The sequence below is a fragment of the Clinocottus analis genome, unplaced genomic scaffold (assembly GCF_023055335.1).
Source record: "Clinocottus analis isolate CAN_PGR_092001 unplaced genomic scaffold, fCliAna1.0.p SCAF_43, whole genome shotgun sequence".
NCBI classification, from domain to species: domain Eukaryota; kingdom Metazoa; phylum Chordata; class Actinopteri; order Perciformes; family Cottidae; genus Clinocottus; species Clinocottus analis.
The window spans coordinates 346,290-372,500 of NW_027176187.1; the positions used below are offsets into that span (position 1 = coordinate 346,290).

Sequence of the window (26,211 nt, forward strand, 5' to 3'; positions counted from 1 at the left end):
TGGAAATGTCTTCCCCTCAACACTGCCGCTGACAGACCGAGAAAGACTAATCCTGCCGACGTGTAAAAATAAAACGACATATAGGAACAATGTTCACAAAAAAATGCAACATTATTGGTCCAACTGTTACTTTATTGGATACATATATTACACAATAACGCGGTGGTTTGGCGTCACTGTATGTCGTTTATGCGACACCGTGATTTACAGAGCTGACACACATTTTGAGGTACCAAGCTTTGACTTCCGTTAGAGGTTGATCTGCTCGTCGGCAGCTTGACCACATCTCAACACTGTTCAACGCCTCAGAAGCTTCACGTCAACACTCTCCCATCGTAGTCTGGGCTGTAAATAAGTAAGATCCGTCCTTGTAGCGTGAGCTCTCACCGCGAACAGTCACTCGCGCTGCCCTCCGGGTCTCCGTGTCCTGTTTGATTTAGCTAACGGTAGCGTTAGCGAGCAGCTCCAGGGATGGCGGAGGCTCCCGGGACATCGAGTGAGACGATAACGGAGACCGTTCAGACGAGCACGCCGCCGCCGCCCCAGCAGGTAAGCTGTCATCAGGTCGAGGACGTGTGATGGTGTGAACACGGCGCTGCGCTTCATGAGGCCTCGCCGGGAAGAGGCGACGCTTCTCTGCGCAGGTCCAGGTCCTCTGGACCCGGGACACCGCAGATATTCACCTCAAGTCCTGCTGTGAGGACCGATAAGCAACCGATAAGCAACCCAGAGCGTGGCCTCACCGCCTATTCCGATCTGAGACCGGCCCTTCATTGAACCAGATAATATAATAAGCAGTGTATCTGACGCACTATGATCACTGTATACAGCCAGATAGACGTGGACCACCCTGCCCACGTGATGCTGGTCTTAGTCTGTTCCAATGAAGGGGCAGAGAACCGATAACAACCTGGCTTTGTGCCCCCACGCACAAAGCCAGGTCCATCAAACTCTGGGCCAAAAATCGTAACAATCCCACTGACATCCATTACATCGGTGAGACCTTAATGATGAAGATAGGACTGCAAATGTTCAATCTGACAAATTCCTTTGTACATTATGTCCAAAACTATTTGCTTGGAGGGAGTTTCCATGTGGAAGTCCTCTTCTGCGTTGCCGTCCATGCACAGCTGCGCCTGGCTTATCTGTGGGACTGGACATCAGGACCTTCTGGCTGTGGGACACAGTTACACACTCCGCCCAGTCTGAAGCCCAGTGTGTCTCACATGTTACAGGAGGGGCGAAGCCTGACAATCAAGCTGAGGAAGAGGAAGACTGAGAAGAAGGTGGAGTGGTCCAGTGACACCGTTGACAACGAGCACCTCGGGAGAAGGTCTTCAAAGTGTGAGTTCATCTTCCTCATGAGCCACACTGGTTCCTTTTCTGTCAGTAAAGGTCTGATGATTGAATTTGATAGCTGGAGCTGCTTAAACATGCTGGTGAACTGGAATAGGTTGTCCCACATGGTGGTGCTGACTTCTAAAGGCACTTTTAACACAGTGTTAGTCCCAAGTGGTCCTATAGCTCACTGAGATGCTCACTGGCTGGCCGGGAACGCTCCCCACAGCCTGTCATTGGTATCACTGATGCTCAGTACAACACGCTGAGGTTCTGGGGGTTTAGTCAGTCCTGACGATGCAACAAAGAACAAAATAGTCAGTTCATCCATGCTCATGCAGCATGACTTGTAATGGTTAGGACTCTCTTAAATGTGGAAGTCAGGGCTAAACCCAGGCTAAGGTGTAGCCCACAGATGAGCATTATATGTCCCCATGTAACGGGCTCGGCAGTGCAACCCAACGATTACTTACATTTGTCTGGATCTAGGAGCGGAGCGGGACTCCTGCTGGATTGCGTTCACTTTTCAATGGCCCCGGTCCGGTGGTTACCTCTGTATCTCCACAACCTGGAAGTCTCCTTCCATTAAATGGGAGTCCCCATTAAGTGAATAACTAGACTCTTATTCACTACACACGGGATAACTGCAGCTGGAGGAGGAGCCACCAGCTTCCAGGAAGTGTTTTAATGCTAGACACGCCCCCTCAATGTTCCTCTGTTATCTGATTGGACGCTGCAGCTGATGACTGATCTCTGGAGTTTCCTTCCAGAGTGAAGATGATCACAGAGTAAACTCACGTTTTATATTAGAGTTTTCTTGTTCAGCGTCTGGTTAAAATATATCAAATCTATTTTCATGGGACTATGTTTGAGGGACTAAGACACAAGGAAAGGACGCAAGTGAGGGAAATGGGGATGCAGCTTAGAGACTCGGGATGTAGCCTCAGAAGGCATCCGCTGTAGATGATGATCCTGACCGTGTCCTCTGTAGATGAGGATGATCCTGACCGTGTCCTCTGTAGATGAGGATGATCCTGACCGTGTCCTCTGTAGATGAGGATGATCCTGACCGTGTCCTCTGTAGATGAGGATGATCCTAACCGTGTCCTCTGTAGATGAGGATGATCCTGACCGTGTCCTCTGTAGATGAGGATGATCCTGACCGTGTCCTCTGTAGATGAGGATGATCCTGACCGTGTCCTCTGTAGATGAGGATGATCCTAACCGTGTCCGTTGTGTTCCAGGCTGCTGTATTTATGAGAAGCCCCGACAGTTTGGAGAGTCGTCATCTGAAAGCGAGGGAGATGATGGTGCGGATGATGAAGGGTGCGGCAGTGCTCACTGTGTCCTGGGCCACGGCAGGAGAGGCCCTGGACAGAGGGGGGGTGCAGGGACCACAGCGCCCCCCAACTCCGGAGGCTCACACACCCACTGAGGGGCTTCTCACCATGACAACGACTGCACTCTTTTCTTAGTTTCCACCCTGAGGTCCAGGTCTGAGTCCGACGCTGCCAGCTGGGGCAGGATTATGATCTGCTGCCGCTCTGAGAGCTCAGAGCAACAGGGATTATTAAATAAGCCTAATTGAAAAGCCCGCTCTCCTTTCCACAGATCCAGCATGCTCAGTGTTGTGCTAACTGACATGCTAACATGGAGTGACTACCAGTTCACTTCCCGTGTCCTGAAGGAGACCACCTCGTGACTTTTGCATGTTTTAGCCCGTTTACTTGGAGCACACGCGTGTGCATCACTGCTGAGCATTTTCCGAAGCAGCTAGCTCACTGGTAGCATTAGCAATGCTTTGCTATTGGTTTCCATTGAATTCACCATGCTATGTCAATAAACGTTGAGGTTTGTGATCCATCACAGTGAACATCCTGGCTGCTTTTATTTTGTCACAGTTGTTATGCCGATATGCAATTTACGTTTTCAACTGATGATTATTTCTTAATCTGCTGAATATTTTAAGTCGTAGTAGTTACTTTTGTCTTTAAATGTGTGACAATGGAGAACATAGTCAGGACCAACAACATTCACTGACAGGACAAAGAGCATCAGAGGGTTTGACATAGGCAAAGATTATCTGTGCTCATCACATAATTCCAGATTCATCCTGTGAGCTCCCAGAGGACACTGCAGCTCTCTGTAAGATACCTTCACAACTAATTTGACCAAATGTTTGTCAAAATGTAAAGGTTTTAGCACTATAAGGCTTTCCATTCTTTTTCCCAAAGATGTTCACTTTTCATATTCTGGCAAATTCAGCTGATTAAACTGGCTTTTTCCCCACCAATCACCAGGCTGCAATAAAAGCTGCAATGATGGATTACAAGCCTTTACAAGTTCTTCTCCGGCCTGAGGTCAGGACAGGTCATAAAATGCCTTGCTGTTTAGTGACGGCGTGCTCTGGAAAATGATTGGCAGCTGTAATGTAAACATGTGATGGTCATAGATGAGTCATAACATGTCGTGATGTCACCATGTGGAAGGACAACGCTCTCTTCCACACATGAAACAGCGTTGGTGCTCTGCTGTTCAGGACGGCTCTGTGCTGATGCTTCACAATGTTTCCTCCTGTTCCCCTTAAGTATTGGTCATGTTCACTTAGCTGCTGCATAGAGGACTGGGCTTCAGGGCGGTCCCATTGGAGAGCTTTGGATCGCCGTAATGTAAAACATACGCAGCACGCTGGGAAGAGATGGACATGCTGAGGTTATTGAATGTAATACACAACATTGCTTTTGTTCTTAAGTTAATGCTGGACTTCATTCTAAACATGCTAATACTTGATATGCAGTAGACCCCGCTCTGTACCTCTGCAGTCACCACCCTTTATGTCTTCATCTGTGGAGAAGCTTATTAAGCCTGGTTCATTCAGTCCTTTCACTGTTGCTTTGACTTGTAATATATTACCTGTAGTTAGCTGTTCTAAGAGATCTTCATCTGATGGATGAAGTGAATGAGCCAGAGTAAAACTCCACATGCAGACCCTGTTATTGAGGATGTGACCTCACTTTGCACTCTCTGCTGCTTTCACTGCTCGCTTGATGTTCAGATGAAGCCATCGCATCCACTGGACAATCCTAGACACTATGACTTGTTGAATTGTAGTGGATTTCTTTCACAGGCAGAGAATGAAGTCGGATGGTAAAAGGGGGTTCTTGAAAGTACCTTTCTCTTAATGCACCCATAGGTGCCCATTTAGTACAGTTGCATGTGGGTCATTTGACAATGAACTAGATGTGAAGAAGAGGATGGAGCAGACGGGTCAGAGCAGGTGGAGGTGCATAACTGCTGACGGTGTACTCACCATCATCATCCTCTGCACGTCCAGACCGTGTTGAACAGTCATGCCACTTTGTGTGTCATCTCTTCACATTCATATGTACATTGTTCTTGTAATGGTAATGCACCTTTCTGTATATACTATTAAGCATAACGAGAGCAGGTTTAACGTGAATTAAAGTTTTAAACTGATTAAAGTGGCCTCCACGTGTGTTATACTGTATTTTACAGGAGTCTTCACTATGGTCATGGTAAAGAAACATCTTGTATCCCTCCTTCCCTTTTCAAAAGATGAATTAATATCTTCATGTACAGTATGAATATTAAAAGATGCATGATTACTGCAGCATGACATAAACGGACAGCAGTAAACTGAGTCTAATGTCCATCACTGTTCTTCTTTAAGCTAGCACCACTAGCTGTTCACCTTTAAGCTAGCACTCACTGTTCACCTTTAAGCTAGCACCACTAGCTGTTCACCTTTAAGCTAGCACTCACTGTTCACCTTTAAGCTAGCACCACTAGCTGTTCACCTTTAAGCTAGCACTCACTGTTCACCTTTAAGCTAGCACTCACTGTTCACCTTTAAGCTAGCACTCACTGTTCTTTTTTAAGCTAGCACTCACTGTTCACCTTTAAGCTAGCACTCACTGTTCACCTTTAAGCTAGCACTCACTGTTCTCCTTTAAGCTAGCACTCACTGTTCTCCTTTAAGCTAGCACTCACTGTTCTCCTTTAAGCTAGCACTCACTGTTCACCTTCAAGCTAGCACTGCTCACTGTTCACCTTTAAGCTAGCACTCACTGTTCACCTTTAAGATAGCACTCACTGTTCTCCTTTAAGCTAGCACTCACTGTTCTCCTTTAAGCTAGCACTCACTGTTCACCTTTAAGCTAGCACTCACTGTTCTTCTTTAAGCTAGCACCACTAGCTGTTCACCTTTAAGCTAGCACTCACTGTTCACCTTTAAGCTAGCACTACTCACGGAGAACAGTAATGAATGAATGAAAAGTACTTTATTAATCTCCAAGGAGAAATTAATTGGTGCTAGCTTGAAGGTGAACAGTGAGCAGTGCTAGCTTGAAGGTGAACAGTGAGTGCTAGCTTGAAGGTGAACAGTGAGCAGTGCTAGCTTGAAGGTGAACAGGGAGTGGTGCTAGCTTAAAGGTGAACAGTGAGTGCTAGCTTAAAGGTGAACACTGAGTGCTAGCTTGAAGGTGAACAGTGAGCAGTGCTAGCTTGAAGGTGAACAGTGAGTGCTAGCTTAAAGGTGAACAGTGAGTGCTAGCTTAAAGGTGAACACTGAGTGCTAGCTTGAAGGTGAACAGTGAGTGGTGCTAGCTTAAAGAAGAACAGTGAGTGCTAGCTTAAAGGTGAACAGTGAGTGCTAGCTTAAAGGAGAACAGTGAGTGCTAGCTTAAAGGAGAACAGTGAGTGCTAGCTTAAAGGTGAACAGTGAGTGCTAGCTTAAAGGTGAACAGTGAGTGCTAGCTTAAAGGTGAACAGTGAGTGCTAGCTTAAAGGTGAACAGTGAGCAGTGCTAGCTTGAAGGTGAACAGTGAGTGGTGCTAGCTTAAAGAACAGTGAGTGCTAGCTTAAAGGTGAACAGTGAGTGCTAGCTTAAAGGAGAACAGTGAGTGCTAGCTTAAAGGTGAACAGTGAGTGCTAGCTTAAAGGTGAACAGTGAGCAGTGCTAGCTTGAAGGTGAACAGTGAGTGCTAGCTTAAAGGTGAACAGTGAGCTAGCTTAAAGGTGAACAGTGAGTGCTAGCTTAAAGGTGAACAGTGAGTGCTAGCTTAAAGGTGAACAGTGAGCAGTGCTAGCTTGAAGGTGAACAGTGAGTGGTGCTAGCTTAAAGAACAGTGAGTGCTAGCTTAAAGGTGAACAGTGAGTGCTAGCTTAAAGGAGAACAGTGAGTGCTAGCTTAAAGGTGAACAGTGAGTGCTAGCTTAAAGGTGAACAGTGAGCAGTGCTAGCTTGAAGGTGAACAGTGAGTGCTAGCTTAAAGGTGAACAGTGAGCTAGCTTAAAGGTGAACAGTGAGCAGTGCTAGCTTAAAGGACAACAGTGAGTGCTAGCTTAAAGGTAAACAGTAAGTGCTAGCTTATAGGACAACAGTGAGCAGTGCTAGCTTAAAGGTAAACAGTGAGTGCTAGTTTAAGCTAGCACCAGTTACTGTTCTCTTTTAAGCGAGCACTCACTATTCTTTGTGTTGCTTCTACTGAAAAGCTGATCCATTTCATTTAGTAATCCATTATCAAAATAGTTGCAGATAACTTTCCATCACCTAATCTATCTATCTATCCAGCCCTGAATTCAAAAGTGAAGTTTGCAATTTAATTTCCATGTTTAGGTTACACGCTACTCTATGTCAAAAGGAGTCAGCTGAGGTGGTTCAGCATCTCATCAGGATGCCTCCTGGACGCCTCTCAGTAGAGCAGCGGTGTCAAACTCAATTTAGAGAAGGGGCCACATGCTGCCCATTTTGATCTCAAGTGGGCCAGAACAGAACAATCACAGCATAACGCATAATTAACGACAATGTTTCTCTATGTTTAAATCATCGGTGAAGGTTTTTAGATGATAAACTCTATTTTAAGGTCTTTCAACAATTACCTAGAAACATAAAGACCAAAAATTCAAACATCTGTCCTGTTTATCTGCCTGCTCTCCTCTGCAGATTCCCTCGCTTTGTGACACGTTTGTGATGCTACTTTCATGACACGATCCATGTTTAACGACTTCTAACACAATAATATCAGTGCTCACATCAATTGTGACTGTGGATCAATGGTTTGCATGTCCGTCTTATAAGCAGAGGATCAGAGGTTTGAATCCCAGCTCTACTAATTTTGGTCTAAATATATATATATATACATTTTAATTTTTTTCTTCTTCTGTTGGACTGGACCCCCTGGCGGGCCGTATGTTTGACACCCCTGCTGTAGAGGTTTTCCAGGCACGTACAACTGGTAAGGGGCGCCAAGGAAGACCAGGACACGCTGGAGGGATTATATCTCCCGGCTGGCCTGGGAACGCCTCCGTGTCCCCAGAATGAGCTGGGAAATGTTGCGGGAGAGATGGAAGCCTGTGTCGGCCTGCTGGGCCTGCTGCCACCGGGACCCGACCCCGACTGAAAATGGATGGATGGAGGTTACACGTTGTCTGCCAATTTGAAAACTACAATGAGAAGACAATTTGACATTTCCGACATAGTGGAGGCTTCTGCTGCTCGTACACTGAAAATGACTCTTTAGCAGCAGTTTAGCCTTTTCATAAAGATGGGATTTGAACATTTATATTCTAACTTGGTCATACATCATGTGCACACAGTTGCATCTCAATGAGAGTATTTAATGACAGCTTCCACATTATGATACAGGTCAGCTTCTTGAATACATGGATTAGAGGCACATGCTATATAGAGAATGTCTTAAGTCAAAAGGCTAATACAACATTAGTGTTGAATGCAAAACATGCTATTGTGCACTAAAAACAACTTATCTTAAGCAAGGGAAGGAAGATAAAGCATACATATGCAGACTTGTGGAGAAAAGTTCAGTTTAAAACAAGCAATGTCATAGCAGAGAAAACACATGAATTAAAAAACTGTTGTGCAGAAAACTGCTGGTGTCCCCTCCTCTGACGGGCCATGGCCTTCAGGAGGTTGTGTTGTATAAAGTGATATATTCATATATCAGAGTGCTAAAACACTTCCTCAACAGCAAATAGACACTTGTTCAAAGAAATAAACTGAACATGGAACCAACCACAGCACTTCATTTATTTAGTCCTCAGTCTCAAATTACACATTTTTATTTGTGACAAACGTTGAGGCCGAAGTGGAGTAGAGAGACCTCGTGGCTTCAGTAGTGAGAGTCTGCAGGGCGGTAACTCCGCTCCAGTAAAAAGGAACATTAGCCTTTTTCGCAACAAGAGAGACGTAAGGAACACAGAAACATTACAGCACGATCAGCCTGAACAAAGACGTACTGCAGCTTGTGGTCCGGGAGTGTAATACTGGAGAAAACCAGGTGATCATGGTGTGCTAGAATATTCCAAATACAGTGCAGCGTTTCAGTCCTCAGCATGGGAAATGCTGGTGGAAGTTCAACAACGGTTCAAGCGGTCTACTGGAGCCAGCTGGAGGCGCCACCGAGTGGCATCACATGGATCCATGCCTGAACCACTGGAGCGGGAGGAGGAAGACCAGCTGGAGACTTTTATTCATGAGCCTCTGCCTCACAACACAGAACAGTCTGTGGTGAATGTGCAGTCCACCTGGTAGAGCTGTCCAGTTTACCTCAGTGTGGACGTCATGATGAAAGCCCTCCACACCGAGGGAGCAGAGCCTGGACCAATCAGAGGCTGCTCAGGGTCCATCTGAAACAGCTTCTTCCAGTCCCCTCGTGTTCCTTTCACCACTTTGTTTGCGTTGATTTTCTCCGACAATTTCAGATCATTTACGTTGTGAATTTGGGTTCAAATCTGTTCGTCAGACCCACAATGCAACAGGCAGTGACTCCTCAGTGAAACAGCGGCATGGTAAATGATGAGAGTAGTCCCACAGGACAAAGAAGACAACGTAACAATAAAAAGCAACAGAGTGAATGAAAAATTCATGGCTCCTTTCAGTGCTGATCGTTTCAGGAGTACTTTACTTTCTGTTAGACTGGATGTTCATGTGGATCACACTACCATGTTTACTGAGGGCAGATCAATAGTGGTGAACATAAAGTGACATAAGTAATCGTGTATGAGTTTGTGTTTAGTGAGACCGTCAGACACAGAGGTGCAGTGAAGGCGTCCCACTGGAGGACATCACGTACAGCTGGACTGAGGATCCACTGGCCTCCTCCTCAGCGCCTGTGGGAAAGACAGGGCTCTCTCAGTAAGCACTGGTCTGGAGAGCAGAGCTCCTGCATGGTGCTGGTCTCTGGTGGAGCAGTAACAATGGACTTCTGGAACACCACACGCTGCCCTCCCATCAAAACAGGTCATATTGTACCATCAGTGAACTGCAGGAGACCATATACATGTGCTCATAACATAATACTGTCAGATGTCCTGAAGAGTTACCACTTCCTGCTCCAGCTCTGACTGGACTGCTCCTTTCTGTTTACCGAGGGACTCATCCATTTAAATTAAGTGTGTTTAGTAAAGCCCCAAATCACACATTAGCCTCAGAGGGCTTTAAATCTGTACACAGCAGACATTCAGGGTGCTCACTGAAACAACCCGAATGAAGGGTCTGTCCGCTTGTCTTGACATAAGCATTTCTGATGGTTCATTTTTCTGTGAACAGACACAAATAAACAGTTAAGCCGTGGGAGATCAGAGGCCTGAAGGCAAGAGAACTCTACGAGTCCTTTCTTCTCTGTGGTTCCTGCTGCTTTCACAGCACTCACACAATGTCACACTTCTTTTGCTGTGGTAACACAATCCAAACAGATGATGACGGCCTTACTGTGTGTGAGTGACTGTCATATACCGGCTGAGAGACAAGCTGCTCCTCTAACACAGTTACACATTAGGCCCCTGTGCCATGTCAGCTGATCCCAGCCTGTAAAGCCGTAAGTCTCCTTTTGGGTGTCGGTATCATTCTGTTGGCTAATAATCGGACTAGAGAAACCAGAATCACTCAGCTGCATAAAGACTGAGCGGGGGATTCATAGATAACTTATAGAATTATGACTTGTGCCAATCACATCCCTTGAAGCATCAACAAACTTATGAGTGTCAGCCTATAATTCTATAACACAGCTAATAACTCAGTTCACTATAAAAGACTAGTAAAAGTCCTGCATTCAACATCTCCCAGAAGAAAAAGAACAGATTGATGTTTTCAAAAGGAAAAGTACTGTGCTGGTGAGATATATATATTAGTTTGGTTTATATTATAGATATTGGTGAAAGTAGTTGGTCCAGCTGGAACTATTTAAACTACTTTCTAAACTACTTTTCAACTTGAAAATTGAATCTGCATGAGTTAAAGATATATCCCACTAATATTTGAGTCTAACACTGATATTGATAGTTGGGAGTATTCAATATAAAGTGTAATCTAAATATCCCATCAGATGAATGGAGGGGCTCACCTTAACTCGTCTTCACCTTGTCCTTCACAGACACCAGCTGTTCTTTAGGCTCCACAGCCTCTTTCATGTCTTCGTTCTCCTCGCCCTCCCCGTCTTCTTTTTCTTCCTCTACGCCGAGCGTCACACTCTGACGAACACTGACAGAGATCACCAATGCCTGGATGATGCCATAGATCAAGGCAAACTGAGGCAGATACTCCTGGATCAACCAGAGCAAACCTGCCATTCCAACTGTGGAAACAAAGAACATGGCCATGCCGTGGAACCACAGCCTCAGCGCGCCCTGGACCCCCAGCACCTCCAGGATCAGCTTGGCAGGGGGGGACACGGTCCAAAGGAAGCCAACGACAAACAGATCAAACAGGTGGCGGAGGAAGTTGAAACAGATCTCGTAGTGCTCCGGGACGATTTCCACCTTCAAGCTGTGCACAAAGATCCGGAAAGGAGATGTCAGCTCAGCGGAGGAAGGCGTAGGAGATGGAGGCGGCGTCCCGTAGTCAGAAAAGTCTCCATCAACGTCACAGTCACGCAGAGCTCCACTCCGACCCTCACGTCTCCTTCGTCTTAAGTCACTTGGTTCTGTTTTTCTTGGCCACGAAAGATAAGAAGTAGGGAGATATTTATTCCACCATCGAGAAACATCCTCCTTGCCAGCGCTGAGGACTTCTGCTGCCACGGGCTGGAGCTTCTCCTGCGCCTCCCAGTACTCCTCTGCTGGACTACTGTGGTCACCTGAACGTCTCCATCCTGCCCACATCCAGGAGGTCCAGCCCCCGGCTGAGCCCGCTGAGGCTTCCTCTGACGCGGCGCTGCTTCCCCGGGAGCGCAGCCAGCCCCACGCGCGGCCCACCGCGGCGGCCATGCTGCCTCTGGGATGTGCTCAGTGCTCGGAGCTCACGGGAACAACACGCATGTACTGCCAGTTCAGTTGTAATGCTGTAATACGTGTTCAACGACTCGGCCACGTGACGTCAGAGACACACCTGTGGGTGTTTGAACAGTCCAGAGACTTGAACCTTGCAGCGTATGAAGCTTCTGGTCTACATGTCTTTAACCTCAAAGCTCAGTGAGTTGGACTTTACCTCGGCTCCTGACGCGAGAATTAAAGCCATCGTTAGACAAACTTGTTCAACTTTTCAGTCTCCCGAAACACTTGCTTCAGTCTTCACACCTGCAAATAAAACAGAGCAGCCTTAGCTAACCCTTCTTTACGACACCACGTCAACGAGTTAGCAAAAGTTACGTCCTAACGTCCGTCTGCGGGCTCGTGACCTCACCTCGCTACAGCAGGACGGCTAACGGCGGGTTCGATCTTTAGTAACACATTTACTTTAAAGTAATTATCGTATTTGTCGGCGTGTCGTAGCCCATAAGGGAAATAAATGCTCACCTTCAGCGTCATTAGCTCGAGCTGGTCCGTCGGACCGGAAGCGAGCCCTCTCGGTTAGCATATACAACTTGTTCCCTCCTGGACGCGGGTCGGGAGCACGCGGACGGGTTTCTCTGGTGCGCTTGGACCGAGCTTCAGGAAACCGGACGACAGCTACCGCGAACCAGACCACGGTACGGCGCCTCAGGGCCGCGTCTACCGACACAACTACGGAACAAAGCGGACTACCGGTTCGGTGTCGGCCTTCAAAATAAAACTTACTTTACCGCTTGAAACTAAGTTCATGCGTAAGCTTTGTGATCAATGTGGGCCAGGCCGACGCTTTACCAGAGCCACCAGTACGGATTTGTATGGACCTTGGACGCGGTCTCAACCCGTTTTATAGTTTTTAACATACAAGTGGAGAGTCTCACCTGAACAACCCTCATTTATGCAATTACACGTCTGTACAGTCCAGGTGAGGGGACATTAGAATACGTCATACAGGTCAGCTCCAGACACACTGGCTGCTGGGTTTATTCTAGCAGCTGGATCAGGGAGATACTTCAGCTGCTTATCACCATCAAACACTTTCATTACTATGTAAAAGTCACAAGTTGCAATGCCGTAGTCAGTGCCAATAACTCCAAAAGCAAATTCACCATAAGTGTAGTACATCTGTCAATGAGTGTACTTATTGCAATCACCCTACACACACCCCCCTTAAAAAACAACAAACAAAGACAGTCTTCAACAATTTATTCAAAACATATTTAAGCAATTTGCATGTCAAGAGTTAAATCCATTTGACAGTTTAGGAAAGAGTGGGATAAAGAGCGCGTTTATCTACATGAAATGAGGGAACACTTATTTTCTTGAAGACTATGTATTGTCCCACCTTTCATAATTTAGGTGGTTCCAATACAAGTCACAGCAGCGGTGAAGGGACATTACATCTTTGGGTTAAGTCTCAGCATTTAAACGTCAGAGTTCACCCTAAAGACGAGCCTGTGACGCCAGCCCAGCAGTAACATGGTGCAATCCTCGTGTCCGAATGTCTTCCAGTCGTACCTGACAACATAGAAATATCCGTTAGCCCAGTGTTTGGCTTGTATTAGATCAACAGAAGCTGCGCCTGTCTGAGTGTCTCAGTGCGCTGCGAGTAGACTTCATAGAAAATCAGTAGAACCAAATAACTGAATCATCATTGACCAAACTCAGACACAAGTGCTATGGGAAAACGGTGCCGAGCCCCATTAGGATGTAATGCATCGTTATTACAACAATATGGGCTTATAGCACAGAAACCTATGGATTACCTGAAACATGGATCCACCACACAGTTGAACTTTCAGAAGTTGTGCTGGCAGCTGTTCAGCGGTCTTGCAGACTCCTTTCTGTCAGTGTGTTAACAGGCTACAAGGAAAATGTACATCAGTACACATGGCAGAGCAAGGACACGTTCAGGGACCACACCTGGCCGAATGTTTTAGCCCCTTTACTGCAGTTACACGGTTGTCATGAAGTAGTTTATAAAGAAAATAGTTTTATTGCAATAAGGTAGCAGCAAAAGTGTGTAAGAACATTTCGTGGGTCGAGTGAGCCAAACCACGTGTCTAGTGAATACATGTCACTACTATCAAATGCTACACAAACGTCAAGGCCACCTGTCCACTTTAATAGCTGAGATGTTGTAATGATTAACCAGCTAAAGAAAACTATGAAGACTGCGTTGATCAATGTCAAGCAGTTCCAGGTCTACATGACTTACAGTAAATGGGGTAAAACATACCAGTGGTGTGGTCATGTGGTCAGTGCACTGTGAAAACAACTTCATGCTTTTGTCAGAGACTCTAGTCTATGAAATCATCATTCCACAAATAAAAACTGAAGATTGTGTCCCAGACTTACCAAGAGAGCGTTTCCATCTAGTCCCACCACGGTTAACACCTAAGGAGCACACATACACCGTCATCAGAACCAGTTCACAGTCAGTTTGTTCTGAGAACCAGTAGCATGCCTGCTCAGTGCACTGTGAAAGGTCGTCATGTGTAATCAGAGACTCTAGTCTAGTGAATCATCACATAGGCATAGTGTGCATTTATCGTAACGTTCAGTGGCATCCTGTTACTCACCTTCCTGAAGGTGGGACCAGAGTACTGCCTCACCAAGCAGTCAGGAGATCTAACCATCTTCAGTCAGTCTGAAAAACCAAAGTTATGAAGTTATTAAATACACATCTGTAGCAGTTAAAAACGATAAAAATGAAACACTGCAAGTTTAGTAATGAAATGGCATGGAGAGCCTCTGGAGTACTAGTCTTGGCTAAGCCCTGCAGAGGGCGCTCAACCCCAGGGCCTCCGGCCAGGAGGAAATCAAGTCACGTGGTTCTGTTCAACAGAAGCTGCGCCTGTCTGAGTGTCTCAGTGCGCTGCGAGTAGACTTCATAGAAAATCAGTAGAACCAAATAACTGAATCATCATCGACCAACCTCAGACACAAGCGCTATAAGGGAACGGCTCGGAGCCCCATTAGGATGTAATGCATCGTTATTACAACAATATGGGCTTATAGCACAGACACCTATGGATTACCTGAAACATGGATCCACCAGAGTTGAACGTTCAGAAGTTGTGCTCGCAGCTGTTCAGCGGTCAGGAGACTCCTTTCCGTCTGTGTTGACGAGCTACAAGGAAAATGTACATCAGTACCATCACATGGCGGAGCAAAGACAGAACCAGTCGCATGCCTGCTCAGTGCACTGTGAAAGGTCGTCATGTGTAATCAGAGACTCTAGTCTAGTGAATCATCACATAGGCATAGTGTGCATTTATCGTAACGTTCAGGGGCACTGACTCACTGTATTCATCTACTTGGAGCTCCTCGGACTGCATAAAGAACGAAGAGCTCGCGGGTCGATGGCAGGGCTCCTCGCGCTTCTCGCAGTGCCACGTGCTCATCATGAGAGGCACAGCGCGCGCTGCTCTTCTGACTTTTCCGCAAGGTAACTGGTCACGTGCCTAAAGAGCCCGTTAGGAAAAGACCTACTGGGCACCACTTAACCTTCCATTGTTTCTTTCAGGTCTTGAAACGTGTGCGCAGTCCAGGTGACTGGAGATACCAACCGACTCCACAGCGCGCCGCCTGAGAGAGGCTGAACCGCGTCCGGCCAGGGTCTTATATACACGGGTCCTTCACAGCGCCGCGCGCCTTTTAGGTGTCCTCAATAATGCCTGGTTGTGCAAATTTTGACCATGGATTACATGTACATTTCAAGAAAGAGGAAAGTGCAAGAACAACTTTAAGACACAATGACAAATGTTATATCATTACTATGGACATTAAAAATAAAATCCTTTTAGGGTATTTATAAAGTAAACTCATGTCTCATTTGAAGTTTTGAGACGTTCCTCTAAGTGAATTTCTCATGGATTTGATTTCATAGGAATTGGAAGAAAGGGTCGGAAGGGCATACACATAACATGTACTGATATGAGCCGCTACAAAAACTAAAGCTATCTGTCTTTGATTATTAATTAAAGATGTAAACTGGAATTGTAACTATTTGAGCAGCTGTATTTTTGGTAGAGGTCCTATTTAACAGGGTAACTCAAGTCCAACACTGAAGCAGGACAAAGCTATTCATTGGCTAATTTTGAACATTCGTAAATATTGTACCACAAGCAAAGGTCGGGTAGCGTATTGCAGTGATTGAACTACAAGTACCACCCATCGTCTCTTCTCGTGGGTGCCAGGTTCTCTGGGTTGGCCGGACTGGGGGTTTTACAACTTGCGTCTGGCAACACACACAGAAGCCACGCCCACTGTTGCTGACGTCACACTGAGGTCAGGTAGACGGAGCGAAGATGGCGACCGCCTACGAGAGATATAATTTGTAAGTACATATAATATAGTGAATCGTTTTTAAATCTTTCTTTCACTAATTCGGATAAAACACCACGCAGAGGGGAAGAGGGAGCTGGTGAGCGGCTGGTCCGGTCATGTCCGGGTTCGGGGTCAGGTTAGTAGCTGGGCCGGACAGGAACCGGAGTTTCTCTCCACTCGGAGAAGAAAACACTGGCATATTTCTAAAACCTGCTTCCTGTCTGTGCTCGTTACTGGACACACAGCGAGCCGCAGGGTTACCTTGCTGGCTTTGTGGCTCATCGGAAATCAAGACATGTAGACATTTTAATTCAGGGGTGTCAACGTGACGTTCTTTATTCTCTCACGTGACTCAGTCAGCTAAAGAGCTCTCTGTACTCAAACTACCGCCCTGGATTTGTCTCTGATCCTCTCCAGGACTAGACTCTGTTCCTGTCTAGACTCTGTTCAGGTCCAGGATCCGACTTTGTTCCTGTTCTTGTCCAGACTCTGTTCCTGCTGCTGTCACACTTCCATCAGAGACACTGTAACTCTCACTGTGACTCTGTAAGACTCACTGTAAGCGCCAATATATGTTCCGTTGAAAGGGCCTTGCATTACACCTGACACACCCTGGCATGGTGTGCTTTAAACAGTATTTAGATCCAACATGCAGAACATCTCATGTATTGTTGTGATGAAATACAGGCTCATGACCTCAGCATTTAGCTTCATCTGTTTGCGTTTCTTACCTCACCTTTAAGAGGGTCTCCAGTACAACAATGACCCTTTGTGAATGATTACATGACGGTGCAGCTTTAAAATCAATCCCAGTACCAACAGCAGCATCAGGACATTCCCTGCTGGATAACTCAGTGTGTGTAAGTTGTTGCTACCAGTTGGGAGTGGTCCCTCATACAGTGCTGCTGGAGGCGTGGAGGCAACAATGGGCTGTTTGTAGTGTTAGTCACTACAGCGTTCACTCACATTCTTATGCTGCAGTGACTTAGAGCTGGCTCACTGCAATGACCTCTGCTCCATTTAAAGCTGCAGTTAAATTCATTGAAAACATATTTACTCAAACTGTCATTATATCCTGTCGTATGTAAAAGACTATGATAATATGGGTCTTACATTTTACAAATGAAATCTCTGCTGTGGAAATGTAAATTGATTGAATTTATTAAGACAAATTAAGTTTGGAACAGAAAAAAAAGTTGTAAATGTGTAACAATAAAGAAACCTACTTTTGACCGAGAGAAATGATACCAAAGCCTTTTCTCTCGCATGTTGTGACGCTCGGTGAACCTGAATCAACACGATCACGTTGCTACTGTCACTCTTCTTCTCCCCAGGCACACGACCCCAGAGAAGTTCTTCATCGAGGCCTGCGATGAGGGCGCTGACGCTGTGCTGGCCATTGACAGGGTCTCAAATGAAATGACCCTCACAGGTAGAAGTTCAATGAGACACAGCGCTTCCCTCTGGTGTCCCACCTCTCACCCTCTGAACCCTCAGCTTTAAGCTTTGCTTTCACCCTCCACATGTATTGGCTGCATATCGATTTATTCTCTAAAACATATCATGACACGTACCTTACATCTAGTCTGATGAAGCTTGATGCTAGATTTATAAAATCCATATTCAAACCTCTCTTAGCCTCACGAGGGACTTTTAGACTTGACATGTTTCATTTTGTGTTTATGCATATTATATACATTTTGGCTTCAACATCAGCTCCTATAATACATCGTGGTATAAAATCATGTTATGTGATAACATAATATTATGTGTCTTTGGATACCCCTGGCTTTAATAATGTAGTTCCTATTTTCCACCAGACTGAGCCCTATTCTGCTCGTACATGCTATTTTCTATATGAACATGTGTAAACGCCAGCACAAATATTCTCAATATACAGTGAGGAAACACCAGAGGGAGCATTTAGAATAAATGAAGCTCAATTAAAAGCCAAAGTGAATTTTCTGTCTTTTCTTTCATGAAACATGATTTTACCAAAATGGCATTGAAACGGTTAAAATTCTGCAAATGAATATATGGCAGTTAGGATTTGGACTATTGTTAAACATACTTATATTGTTATCCCATAAGCAGGAAGTAGAGAATACAGATGAAATAGAAAGTCCTCTTATGAAGCATGTAACTGAACCCCGTGGTGCTTCCACAGGTAAGAAAGACGTCCCCCCCTCAGCAGTCACCAGACCCATCTGTGGCATCATGGGAACCGTCCGCCTGGTAGCAGGTAGGTCGCGGTGCTGTCAGCGCTTTGTTGAGCACGTCTTTGAAGCCTGTGCAGTAAAACAGCTGTGACTGCCCACTTCCTCCACACAGGGATGTACCTGATAGTCATCACCAGGAAGAGGAATGTGGGCAGCCTCCTGGGCCACGCTGTGTGGAAGGCGGTGGATTTTGATGTGATCTCCTATAAGAAGACTGTGCTGCATCTCTCGGAGATTCAGGTCAGCAAGACTATTCTCTCAAAAGCTGCAAAAGACAATGATTCTTTCGAAGATGCACCACTTATAAATGAGCTGCAGATTCACCTTTGTTTTAATGTTGGTGCTGGATTTGATCCATTTCCATGCAGGCATGTTGTTTTAGTCCAACCTGGCGTCATTGTTACTTTAAAAACAACTTTGAGTGTCCTAGCTCTGTCGGGAGAGAAACACAGCATATATTTGAACATGGTCCCAGCTGACCTCACGAAGGCTGCTCTGTTCAAGTCCAAACTCTCTGGACTGGACACGATCAAATGAAGCTCCTCTGACTGGCTGACATGTGTTTCACAACATCTTGGTATGTATTTTATCCTGAGAGCCTGGTTTCAAACTCTTGAATATTTCTCAGCAGGATGGAATATTTCTGATTAAATAAGCAACAATGTTATTTGATACTCCTCTCTGCACTGTGGGGGGGTCAGACATCAGTTCAGCATCACATGGTAGCACATGCAGGTGGGGGACATTACATATTTAAACCGATGACTGGGGGTAAATTGGTGAGCATGTGTGCTTCAGCAGATGAAGTTCAGGTGCTTGCTACCTTGTTTTACATGCAATGTTCACACTTTGTCAACTCTGATTAGCAGCAATGACTTAAATGTGTGCTGTTGAGAGAGTTGGATCATATTGAATGGGAAGCTGGAGTCCTGCACCATGAAGGGAAGCCCAAAACACGGGCTCAATACTGGCCACCATATGTCTTTGCCACTTTGCTAGCATTGTCTCTTCAAACGCAACACTGCATTGTTCAGGTAAAGTTAACGCACCATGACATGCTACACACAGGGCGTCTTTCTCAACTCCTCCTCGTGTCCTGCTGTCAGTTGTTCATCGATTCATCTGCTCCGATGTGCTCGATGGACAAACTTTGGTCTTTGATGTTTGTTTTATTATTAGCAGTCAAAATGGAACCTGAATTGTCAAATGATGTCATTTCTGAAAGTGACTTGCCAGTAGGGCTGGAATGGTTGTACTGGTTCTGTCCGAAGGCCCAGTACACCACCGCCCTCTGTGCAATGAGGCCCACTGGTGTGTGTCTCTCTGAGTGGGAGCTCATGTTGCAGGATCCGTCTCACTCTCGTGTCCGTGCATTATTCATCTGTTCCTGGTCTTCTAATGGAAAGAGGAAGGATGTGCTTCATGGTAAACCAGCTCATACTGGGCTGCAGGTTGTCAGTATAATGATCTATAGTGAGGAAAGCAGGGGATGGTGGAGGTGTATCGTCAGTCTGGCTGAGCAGACACATCCCATCAGCCCTGTTGGATTCCTCTCCAGAAGACAGAATGATGGAGCAGCAGCACCTCCCCGTCCCCAAGTGACTGTTGTCATGCGGTTCACGTGATGATGATGATGATGATGCAGCTTTACTCATTCTTATTCATTTTGACACAATGGGTCCTTGATTTGAGAGGTAATGAAAATGACTTTGTCATTGTTTGACCTCTGTCTTCTTGGTCAGCTGATCCGACACCCGTGAAAGGAGCATTGTGTCACACTGCTGTGGTCACATGACGGCTGCGTGCACGAGGCCATGCTAAAAGGCTGAAGCCGACTGGTGTTGTATGTAGTTAGAGATAAAAAGGTTTAAGGTGATTCCAAATGTGAGTGAGCTCCTCATGGATAGCAGGAAGGGACCTGCTGGTGTTTCTGTGGTTCGTGCTCATCAAAGACTTACTGTGATCTGAGAGTGGGTTTGGCCCATGCAGTCTGTGTTCATGACACCATGAAGCAGCACCAGGAGTCATCCGTCTTCATCTGCTGGAGCAGTGAGCACCTTTTGAAACCATGAGAGCAGTCCATCCCACTGATCACTCGTGCTCGGCACAGCAGAATAGGCTTCATGTTACCCTGCAGGGAGGGAGCGCTTCACCTCCATGTGGGGCTAGAGAGCGCCGGTGTCTTAGTGTGGCCGACACCGGGGGGAGAAGGAGGTCGCTGCATCGTCACACAGCACAGTAGGACATGAGTATGGACCTCTCTGCAAAGGTCTAAAAGTCTGTGTTCTTTCTGCCTGTAGTCCCAGGAGAATAAGACGTTCCTGTCCATGATCAACAACGTGCTGATGACAGACGGCTTCTACTTCTGCACGGACTACGACCTGACACACACCCTGCAGCGGCTGGCCAACACCAGTCCGGACTTCCAGGAGATGAGTCTGCTGGAGAGGGTGAGACATCCCACCCGTAGAGTTTCACACGCTTTTATTTCTGGTAAAGACGGTTTCACTGCAGTGGGGCTGAAGGTTTGTGGTTGTGCTCGAGCACGTCTGACTTTGTGACTGTCATCAATGCGCCTCGCTGTTGTTCCTTCATGGGCATGAACACACACACACTAGTGACAGAGCAGGGTCTGCCTTCAATCAGAGCATTGGCGGTTGGATCCCGGGCTTTGCTAGTGAGACTTAGTTCATTGACAGTTTGCTATATTTACTGTTCTTCCTCAGCATGAAGGACTGTTCACCTTTTCATGTGTTTACAATCAGAACAACGTAGCTCTTTGTGGTTTAGAAAGGGTTTGTTCCAGATCATAATGCAGGGGAGTTTTCTGTGCATGTTTCTTCCACAGATATGTGACAATATGAAAAGGACTGGTGTATGGGAGGGATTGTGATTCAGAGGGCTATTCCCATTAGCAGTGCTGTGTTTTCTGTACACTCTGTGTCTCTCCTGGGGAAGAGGCCTGCCTTTGGTGCTGTGGCTGCTGAGGAATGTGTTGATGTGGTGTTTGTTGTGTTGCAGGCGGATCAGAGGTTTGTGTGGAATGGGAACCTCTTGAGAGAGCTGGCTGCACAACCAGAGGTAACACATGTGACTGTTGACCATTGATGTTCTTCTCCTTCTTTCATCACAATAACTGTCACTGTTTCCCGCAGCTTCATAAGTTTGCGCTTCCTGTTGTCCATGGATGTATCCTTTTTATTGAATCTGGTGTGTGGTGCTGTGTCACGGGGCGTCTCCTGATGAGAGCAGCTCCTGAGCAACGCGTTTCCTTGACCCTGCTGTGCAGTCATCGTAATGAAACCATGCCGCATCAACGGAAAGATCTTTGAGTGGATCCTCATATCCAGGAGAAGCTGCTTCCGGGCCGGCGTCAGATACTACGTTCGAGGTAAACCCTCTGTGGAAAGACTCTGTGTTGAAGGTCTCCCTGCCAGCTGCTCACCTGTGCTCTCTGTCCTGCTGCCTGCAGGCATCGACTCTGAAGGCCACGCTGCCAACTTTGTGGAGACTGAGCAGATCGTTCTGTATGAGGGAGCCAAAGCTTCTTTTATACAGGCGAGTGTGAGCCGGTCCTGCTTTTAAATGTTTGAATATGGCTCATTGGTACCTGGCTTTTCCTACGTCCTTCTGGGCAACATTTTCTTCAAGTTTAAGAAATGATTTCTCTTTCTTCCCCCAGACCCGAGGCTCCATCCCCTTTTACTGGAGCCAGAGGCCCAACCTCAAGTACAAACCTAAACCCGTCATCAACAAAACCACCAATCACGTAAGAGCCTCTCTGTGTCTGTGTGCTTTGTCATGCTGAGGTGTGAACATGCTAACCATTTCAACATGTGTAGATGGATGGTTTCCAGAGGCATTTTGACTCTCAGTTCCTCATCTATGGGAAGCAAACTATTCTGAACCTGGTGAGGACCCTCATCAATCTTTACCTTCTTCCTTTAAAAAGGAAAGATCAGCAAGTTGTTCTGAGACCAATGGGTGTCTTCTGGTTTCTTCCAGGTGAACCAGAAGGGCTCAGAGAAGCCACTGGAGCAGGCCTTTGCCAAGATGGTGTCTGGCATGAACAATAATCTGCTCAAGTAAGTCCCTCAAGCCTTTATGACGCTCACTGAGTACATGGTCCAATACCACCTCACTCACGTTACTCAGGTGTGTGTGTGTGTGTGTGTGTGTGTGTGTGTGTGCGTGTGTGCGTGTGTGTGTGTGTGTGTGTGTGTGTGTGTGTGTGTGTGTGTGTGTGTACACACATGATTGCTTTACTACCCCTGATGTAAAGCCTCTGAGAAACATTTGTATTTGTGATTTTGGACTATACAAAATGAAGTGAATTGAATCGTGTGCTCTGTCCTCAGTTACATCGCCTTTGACTTCCACAAAGAGTGCAGCCACATGAGGTGGGACCGTCTCCAGATCTTAGTGGATGATGTTGCTGAGACACAAGACCAGTACAGGTGAGTTCCCCTGCGCCTGCATGTCTCTGTGGTTGTTCACTGTGCAGGAGTGTTCCAGCGTGTCTCTGTGTGTAGTTACTTCATGGTGAACCCAGAGGGGAAGGCGGTGGCCCAGCAGAGAGGACTCTTCCGCAGTAACTGCATGGACTGCCTGGACCGGACCAACGTCATCCAGAGCCTGCTGGCCCGGCGCTCCCTTCAGTCTCAGCTTCAGGTGTTGCAGCTCACTACTGCTCAGTACATTTCATGTTACATTCATGTCATGTTGTTTCGGAAAGGCTTTTTGAATTTACCATGAGTCTTCTTCTTGCTCTTGTGCCTGTGTGCTCAGAGGATGGGGGTTCTGAATGTGGGTCAGCGGGTTGAAGAGCAGCTGGAGTTTGAAAAGATCTACAAGAACGGTAATGTCCTCTGTATGCTCGACTGTTGTTAGTGTGTGTAGCCTTACTGCTGTGTGTGTGTAGCCTCACTGCTCTGTGTGTGTGTGTGTGTGTGTGTGCTCTAACCAGCATGGGCCGACAATGCCAACGCATGCGCTGTGCAGTACGCTGGAACTGGAGCCTTGAAAACGGACTTCACAAGGTGCAGTACGGTACATGAAGGTGTTGTTGTGTCCTGGAGACGCCCTGCAGTACTTTACCAAACCTGATCTCCCTTCAGGACGGGCAAGAGGACCAGGTGGGGGCTGCTGATGGACGGCTGGAACTCAATGATCCGCTACTACAAAAACAACTTCTCTGATGGGTTCAGACAGGTGTGCTGTGTTGTGGACGCATCATCATTGACATCAGTGGGAAACTCGATTTTTGATATTCAGGAGACTAAACTAACACGAAGCTGCATGGAACGTGTCTGTGGAGAGAAACACATATTGTTTGTATTAATACACACAGTTTAATAGTTCATGTCCGTATAGCAGAATCTTTAGTTAAATGTTTCATGGTCTCGCTGAAAGTGAATCCACATAATACACGAGTGCTATAATCGACACACTATAATGCATACATAGCCAGCGTTAGCCCCTTCAGCTGTTCTGTGTAACCGTTGGTCCACGTGCTGCTCTCAGGACTCCATTGACCTGTTCCTGGGTAACTTTGCTGTGGACGAGTCCGAGGGGCCCACTCCTCTCCGCGTGCAAAAGGACTGGAAGTTCCTCACGGTCAGTCCACTTGTGTTGGCCCTCGGCAGCAGCGCTTCATGTGACTCAGTGTAACTTTTGGATTCTGCTCTTCTTGCAGCTGCCCATCATCATGCTGGTGGCCTTCTCCATGTGCATCGTGTGTCTTCTCATGGCCGGTGGGTTCTCCTCTGCTCCCCGAGGCTTTGACAAACAAAGCAATGAAAACTGCCTTTTAGTTTTTGCCCAGTGGACAATCTTTCAAAGGGAGCAGCTCTTCAGGAGACACTCCTCGTGGGTCTGACCTCCAGAATACTTTGTCTTGCAGGGGACACGTGGACCGAGACGCTGGCCTACGTGCTGTTCTGGGGGGCTGCTAGCGCCATCACAGCCACCATCATCCTCTTCAACGGCCAGGACTTTGTGGACGCCCCCAAACTGGTTCACAAGGAGAAGCTGGACTGAGTGTGTGTGTGTGTGTGTGTGTGTGTGTGTGAGAGAGTGTGTAAGTGAGTGTGTGAGATGAGTATCTGGACCCAGATACCTCGTAGTCTTCTTCTCCAGGCCTGACTGCCTCCATGCGACTCTCCACTCCTTGTCTCTGTGTGTCTCAGCACCTTGGCCCTCCTTCAGTGTGTGTGCACACCGTCACATGGTTTATGTCTACATTCTCTATCTTGAGGTTGCTTCTTCTGGTTTATCAGGTTTTTTTTCTGGTTTTATTGGTGTTGTGTTATCATGCAGAAGCTTTGTGATGGCACTTTATTTTACTGTTCCAATGTTCTTTAGTTTCCTTAAAAAATCAATTTATAACACTACTGCTCATTTTCTTATTCCATATTTGTGTCATGATGTCACCAAACTATTCAGACCAACAGCAATGCTAGTTTGTAAGATGTCCCGCCCTAACAGGTGGAGTGAAGCCCTCAGCGTGCAGGAGGTGCTGGGCAGTTTGTCTTTAGGAGAGCTTGTTGAAGCCGTGGCGGGCGGAGCTGGTGACGTGGCGCTGGTGACGTGGCGCTGGTGACGTGGCGCTGGTGACGTGGCGCTGGTGACGTGACGTGACGTGGCGCTGTTGACGTGTCGCTGGTGAACACTCGTCGGGTCGGCAGTGCACACAGAGATATCTGAGCTGCTGAAACCAAAACAATGAGCTGAAGGACACACAAAGCTGTGTAGTTGTTCAGAGATGGAGATCATTCTGCGTTTATCAGCACAGATGAGCCCGTTCACATTACACAGAGGCATCTGATCCATTAGTAATACACAGTGATGAACAAGGGCAACTTGAAAGATACTCAACCTCATGATATTCATCCCAAACCGATGGTTTATTTGTCAAATAACATAACAAAGACGCGGCACCGAATCAGCCAATGTATTGAAACCTATATGATGTAGACATGTGAATAGACATGTGAATGTTTGAATGTAACAAACTAACATTTAAAATGTGTATGAACCGAGTGAACAATAGGTCTTTCTCTCAAGATAACTGGGCTGGTGTCCAAGAGGATTTGGCTCTTTGGCGAGCAGTGAAATGTGTTCTTCCATTAGTTGAGAGGTTGAAACCGGTCTGTTCCTGTGCTGAAGGAGACACACGGCCAACAAGGAGCCCAGCAGGCTGGAAGAGGATGTGTCTTTCCTCTTCTCTAGGGGAGGAGAGCAGTCCTGTTTTCTCATGCAGGGGAACTCACCGGCAGACCTTTTTAGAGTCTCCTAACAAATCCTAAGTGTGAGCGGCTAATCGAAGGCACGAGGTTCATTTGTTTGTCCCAACAATTAGACTGTAGCAATTTTTCCATACACTCTCTGTTCATCTCAGCATGCAAGCATTTGACATTGTAATGTGAGCTGGAGATATGGGATGTTGTTCAGTGTTGGCTCATCAGAGCCTCCGTTTCTCGTCATGTTGAGGGAACAGGTGTCTGCGTTTCATGGAGTCCATGTGGGCGTCGTCATTCCTCTCGTGAAAAAGAAACATGGCCGACGCAAAGTTACCTTTCTGACCACCATTAGATATCTTTATATTGCAAGTCTTCTTGTGTGTTACTGTGTCTTGACAATATCAGATACTTGTGTTGAAGTGAAGTCCAAGCGCTTTGTCTCCAGAGGATTACTAACTTGGATCTCAGACCTAGAGACGCATTAGTAACCAGGAAGGCTCCACAGCTTACCGTGCTCTGGTTCAGTCTCCTCTCAGGGGCTCTGTGCTGCTCCACAGGAGTCCATTGCTGGCAGAGAGCAACAACTCATTGATCCAGTCATCCGCTGTCTCGAGACATGATCTGGCTTTGACACTTGGATGTCAATGAAAGATGGAGCCTACAATAGTTTTGTGTAGAAGTCTGCTGGCCGGTCGTCTCCTTCCTGTGTGTTATTCACCGTGCAGGATGTGTTCAGTGTGAGCATGACCTCATGGATCACATCAGAACTACTAGTGG

The 26,211-nt window shown here is 46.5% G+C and overlaps 3 protein-coding genes, 1 long non-coding RNA gene and 1 other non-coding gene across 7 annotated transcripts in view; 2 read left to right on the forward strand and 3 right to left on the reverse strand.

Moving 5' to 3' along the window:
• Positions 1 to 58: 58 nt before the first annotated feature.
• On the forward strand, positions 59 to 4,809 carry ppp1r11 (protein phosphatase 1, regulatory (inhibitor) subunit 11). Its single transcript, XM_068599066.1, has 3 exons — positions 59 to 549; positions 1,236 to 1,344; positions 2,583 to 4,809. Exons 1-3 carry the CDS (start codon positions 472 to 474, stop codon positions 2,771 to 2,773), a joined length of 378 nt encoding a protein of 125 aa, XP_068455167.1. The 5' UTR covers positions 59 to 471; the 3' UTR covers positions 2,774 to 4,809.
• A 3,146-nt stretch (positions 4,810 to 7,955) lies between these two features.
• On the reverse strand, positions 7,956 to 12,320 carry cunh6orf47 (chromosome unknown C6orf47 homolog). 3 transcript variants are annotated; one of them, XM_068599164.1, is made up of 4 exons: positions 12,111 to 12,320; positions 11,803 to 11,891; positions 10,721 to 11,703; positions 7,956 to 9,488 (listed from the first exon to the last, which is right to left on the reverse strand). In XM_068599164.1, exon 3 carries the CDS (start codon positions 11,580 to 11,582, stop codon positions 10,722 to 10,724), a length of 861 nt encoding a protein of 286 aa, XP_068455265.1. In that variant the 5' UTR covers positions 11,583 to 11,703; positions 11,803 to 11,891; positions 12,111 to 12,320; the 3' UTR covers positions 7,956 to 9,488; position 10,721. The 3 variants fall into 3 exon arrangements, with proteins under 3 accessions (XP_068455265.1, XP_068455263.1, XP_068455266.1); XM_068599162.1 differs by having other exon boundaries at positions 10,721 to 11,891; XM_068599165.1 differs by lacking the exon at positions 7,956 to 9,488 and adding an exon at positions 9,497 to 9,917 and having other exon boundaries at positions 10,721 to 11,891.
• A 511-nt stretch (positions 12,321 to 12,831) lies between these two features.
• On the reverse strand, positions 12,832 to 15,402 carry LOC137801737 (uncharacterized). The gene is made up of 6 exons (XR_011079906.1): positions 14,950 to 15,402; positions 14,684 to 14,775; positions 14,225 to 14,292; positions 14,001 to 14,039; positions 13,409 to 13,505; positions 12,832 to 13,160 (listed from the first exon to the last, which is right to left on the reverse strand). It is a non-coding gene; the product is annotated as an uncharacterized lncRNA (long non-coding RNA).
• Positions 13,898 to 13,966, reverse strand: LOC137801757 (small nucleolar RNA SNORD52). Its single transcript, XR_011079911.1, has one exon. It is a non-coding gene; the product is annotated as a small nucleolar RNA SNORD52 (small nucleolar RNA).
• Positions 15,403 to 15,846: 444 nt separating the features above from the next.
• The window catches only part of sacm1la (SAC1 like phosphatidylinositide phosphatase a), an 11,185-nt gene continuing 820 nt past the window's right edge, over positions 15,847 to 26,211 (forward strand). The window contains exons 1-20 of the mRNA XM_068599126.1: positions 15,847 to 15,984; positions 17,309 to 17,406; positions 18,142 to 18,216; positions 18,306 to 18,433; positions 20,494 to 20,643; positions 21,215 to 21,274; positions 21,349 to 21,382; positions 21,483 to 21,584; positions 21,666 to 21,751; positions 21,876 to 21,962; positions 22,036 to 22,104; positions 22,199 to 22,278; positions 22,552 to 22,650; positions 22,726 to 22,864; positions 22,982 to 23,051; positions 23,160 to 23,232; positions 23,311 to 23,404; positions 23,717 to 23,809; positions 23,889 to 23,946; positions 24,096 to 26,211. The exon at positions 24,096 to 26,211 is cut by the window's right edge and continues 820 nt beyond it. Coding sequence (XP_068455227.1) covers positions 15,956 to 15,984; positions 17,309 to 17,406; positions 18,142 to 18,216; positions 18,306 to 18,433; positions 20,494 to 20,643; positions 21,215 to 21,274; positions 21,349 to 21,382; positions 21,483 to 21,584; positions 21,666 to 21,751; positions 21,876 to 21,962; positions 22,036 to 22,104; positions 22,199 to 22,278; positions 22,552 to 22,650; positions 22,726 to 22,864; positions 22,982 to 23,051; positions 23,160 to 23,232; positions 23,311 to 23,404; positions 23,717 to 23,809; positions 23,889 to 23,946; positions 24,096 to 24,232 — 1,761 coding nt within the window. The 5' untranslated portion in view covers positions 15,847 to 15,955 and the 3' untranslated portion in view covers positions 24,233 to 26,211. The remainder of the gene's footprint in view (positions 15,985 to 17,308; positions 17,407 to 18,141; positions 18,217 to 18,305; positions 18,434 to 20,493; positions 20,644 to 21,214; positions 21,275 to 21,348; positions 21,383 to 21,482; positions 21,585 to 21,665; positions 21,752 to 21,875; positions 21,963 to 22,035; positions 22,105 to 22,198; positions 22,279 to 22,551; positions 22,651 to 22,725; positions 22,865 to 22,981; positions 23,052 to 23,159; positions 23,233 to 23,310; positions 23,405 to 23,716; positions 23,810 to 23,888; positions 23,947 to 24,095) is intronic.

What these genes read in the sequence shown, in the direction of transcription:
- ppp1r11 (XM_068599066.1), top strand. Translation starts at nt 472, where the DNA reads ATGGCGGAGGCTCCCGGGACATCGAGTGAGACGATAACGGAGACCGTT. An exon ending in CGCCGCCGCCGCCCCAGCAG is followed by an intron (nt 550 to 1,235) that starts GTAAGCTGTCAT and finishes CACATGTTACAG; the next exon opens with GAGGGGCGAAGCCTGACAAT. An exon ending in CGGGAGAAGGTCTTCAAAGT is followed by an intron (nt 1,345 to 2,582) that starts GTGAGTTCATCT and finishes GTTGTGTTCCAG; the next exon opens with GCTGCTGTATTTATGAGAAG.
- cunh6orf47 (XM_068599164.1), bottom strand. Translation starts at nt 11,582, where the DNA reads ATGGCCGCCGCGGTGGGCCGCGCGTGGGGCTGGCTGCGCTCCCGGGGA.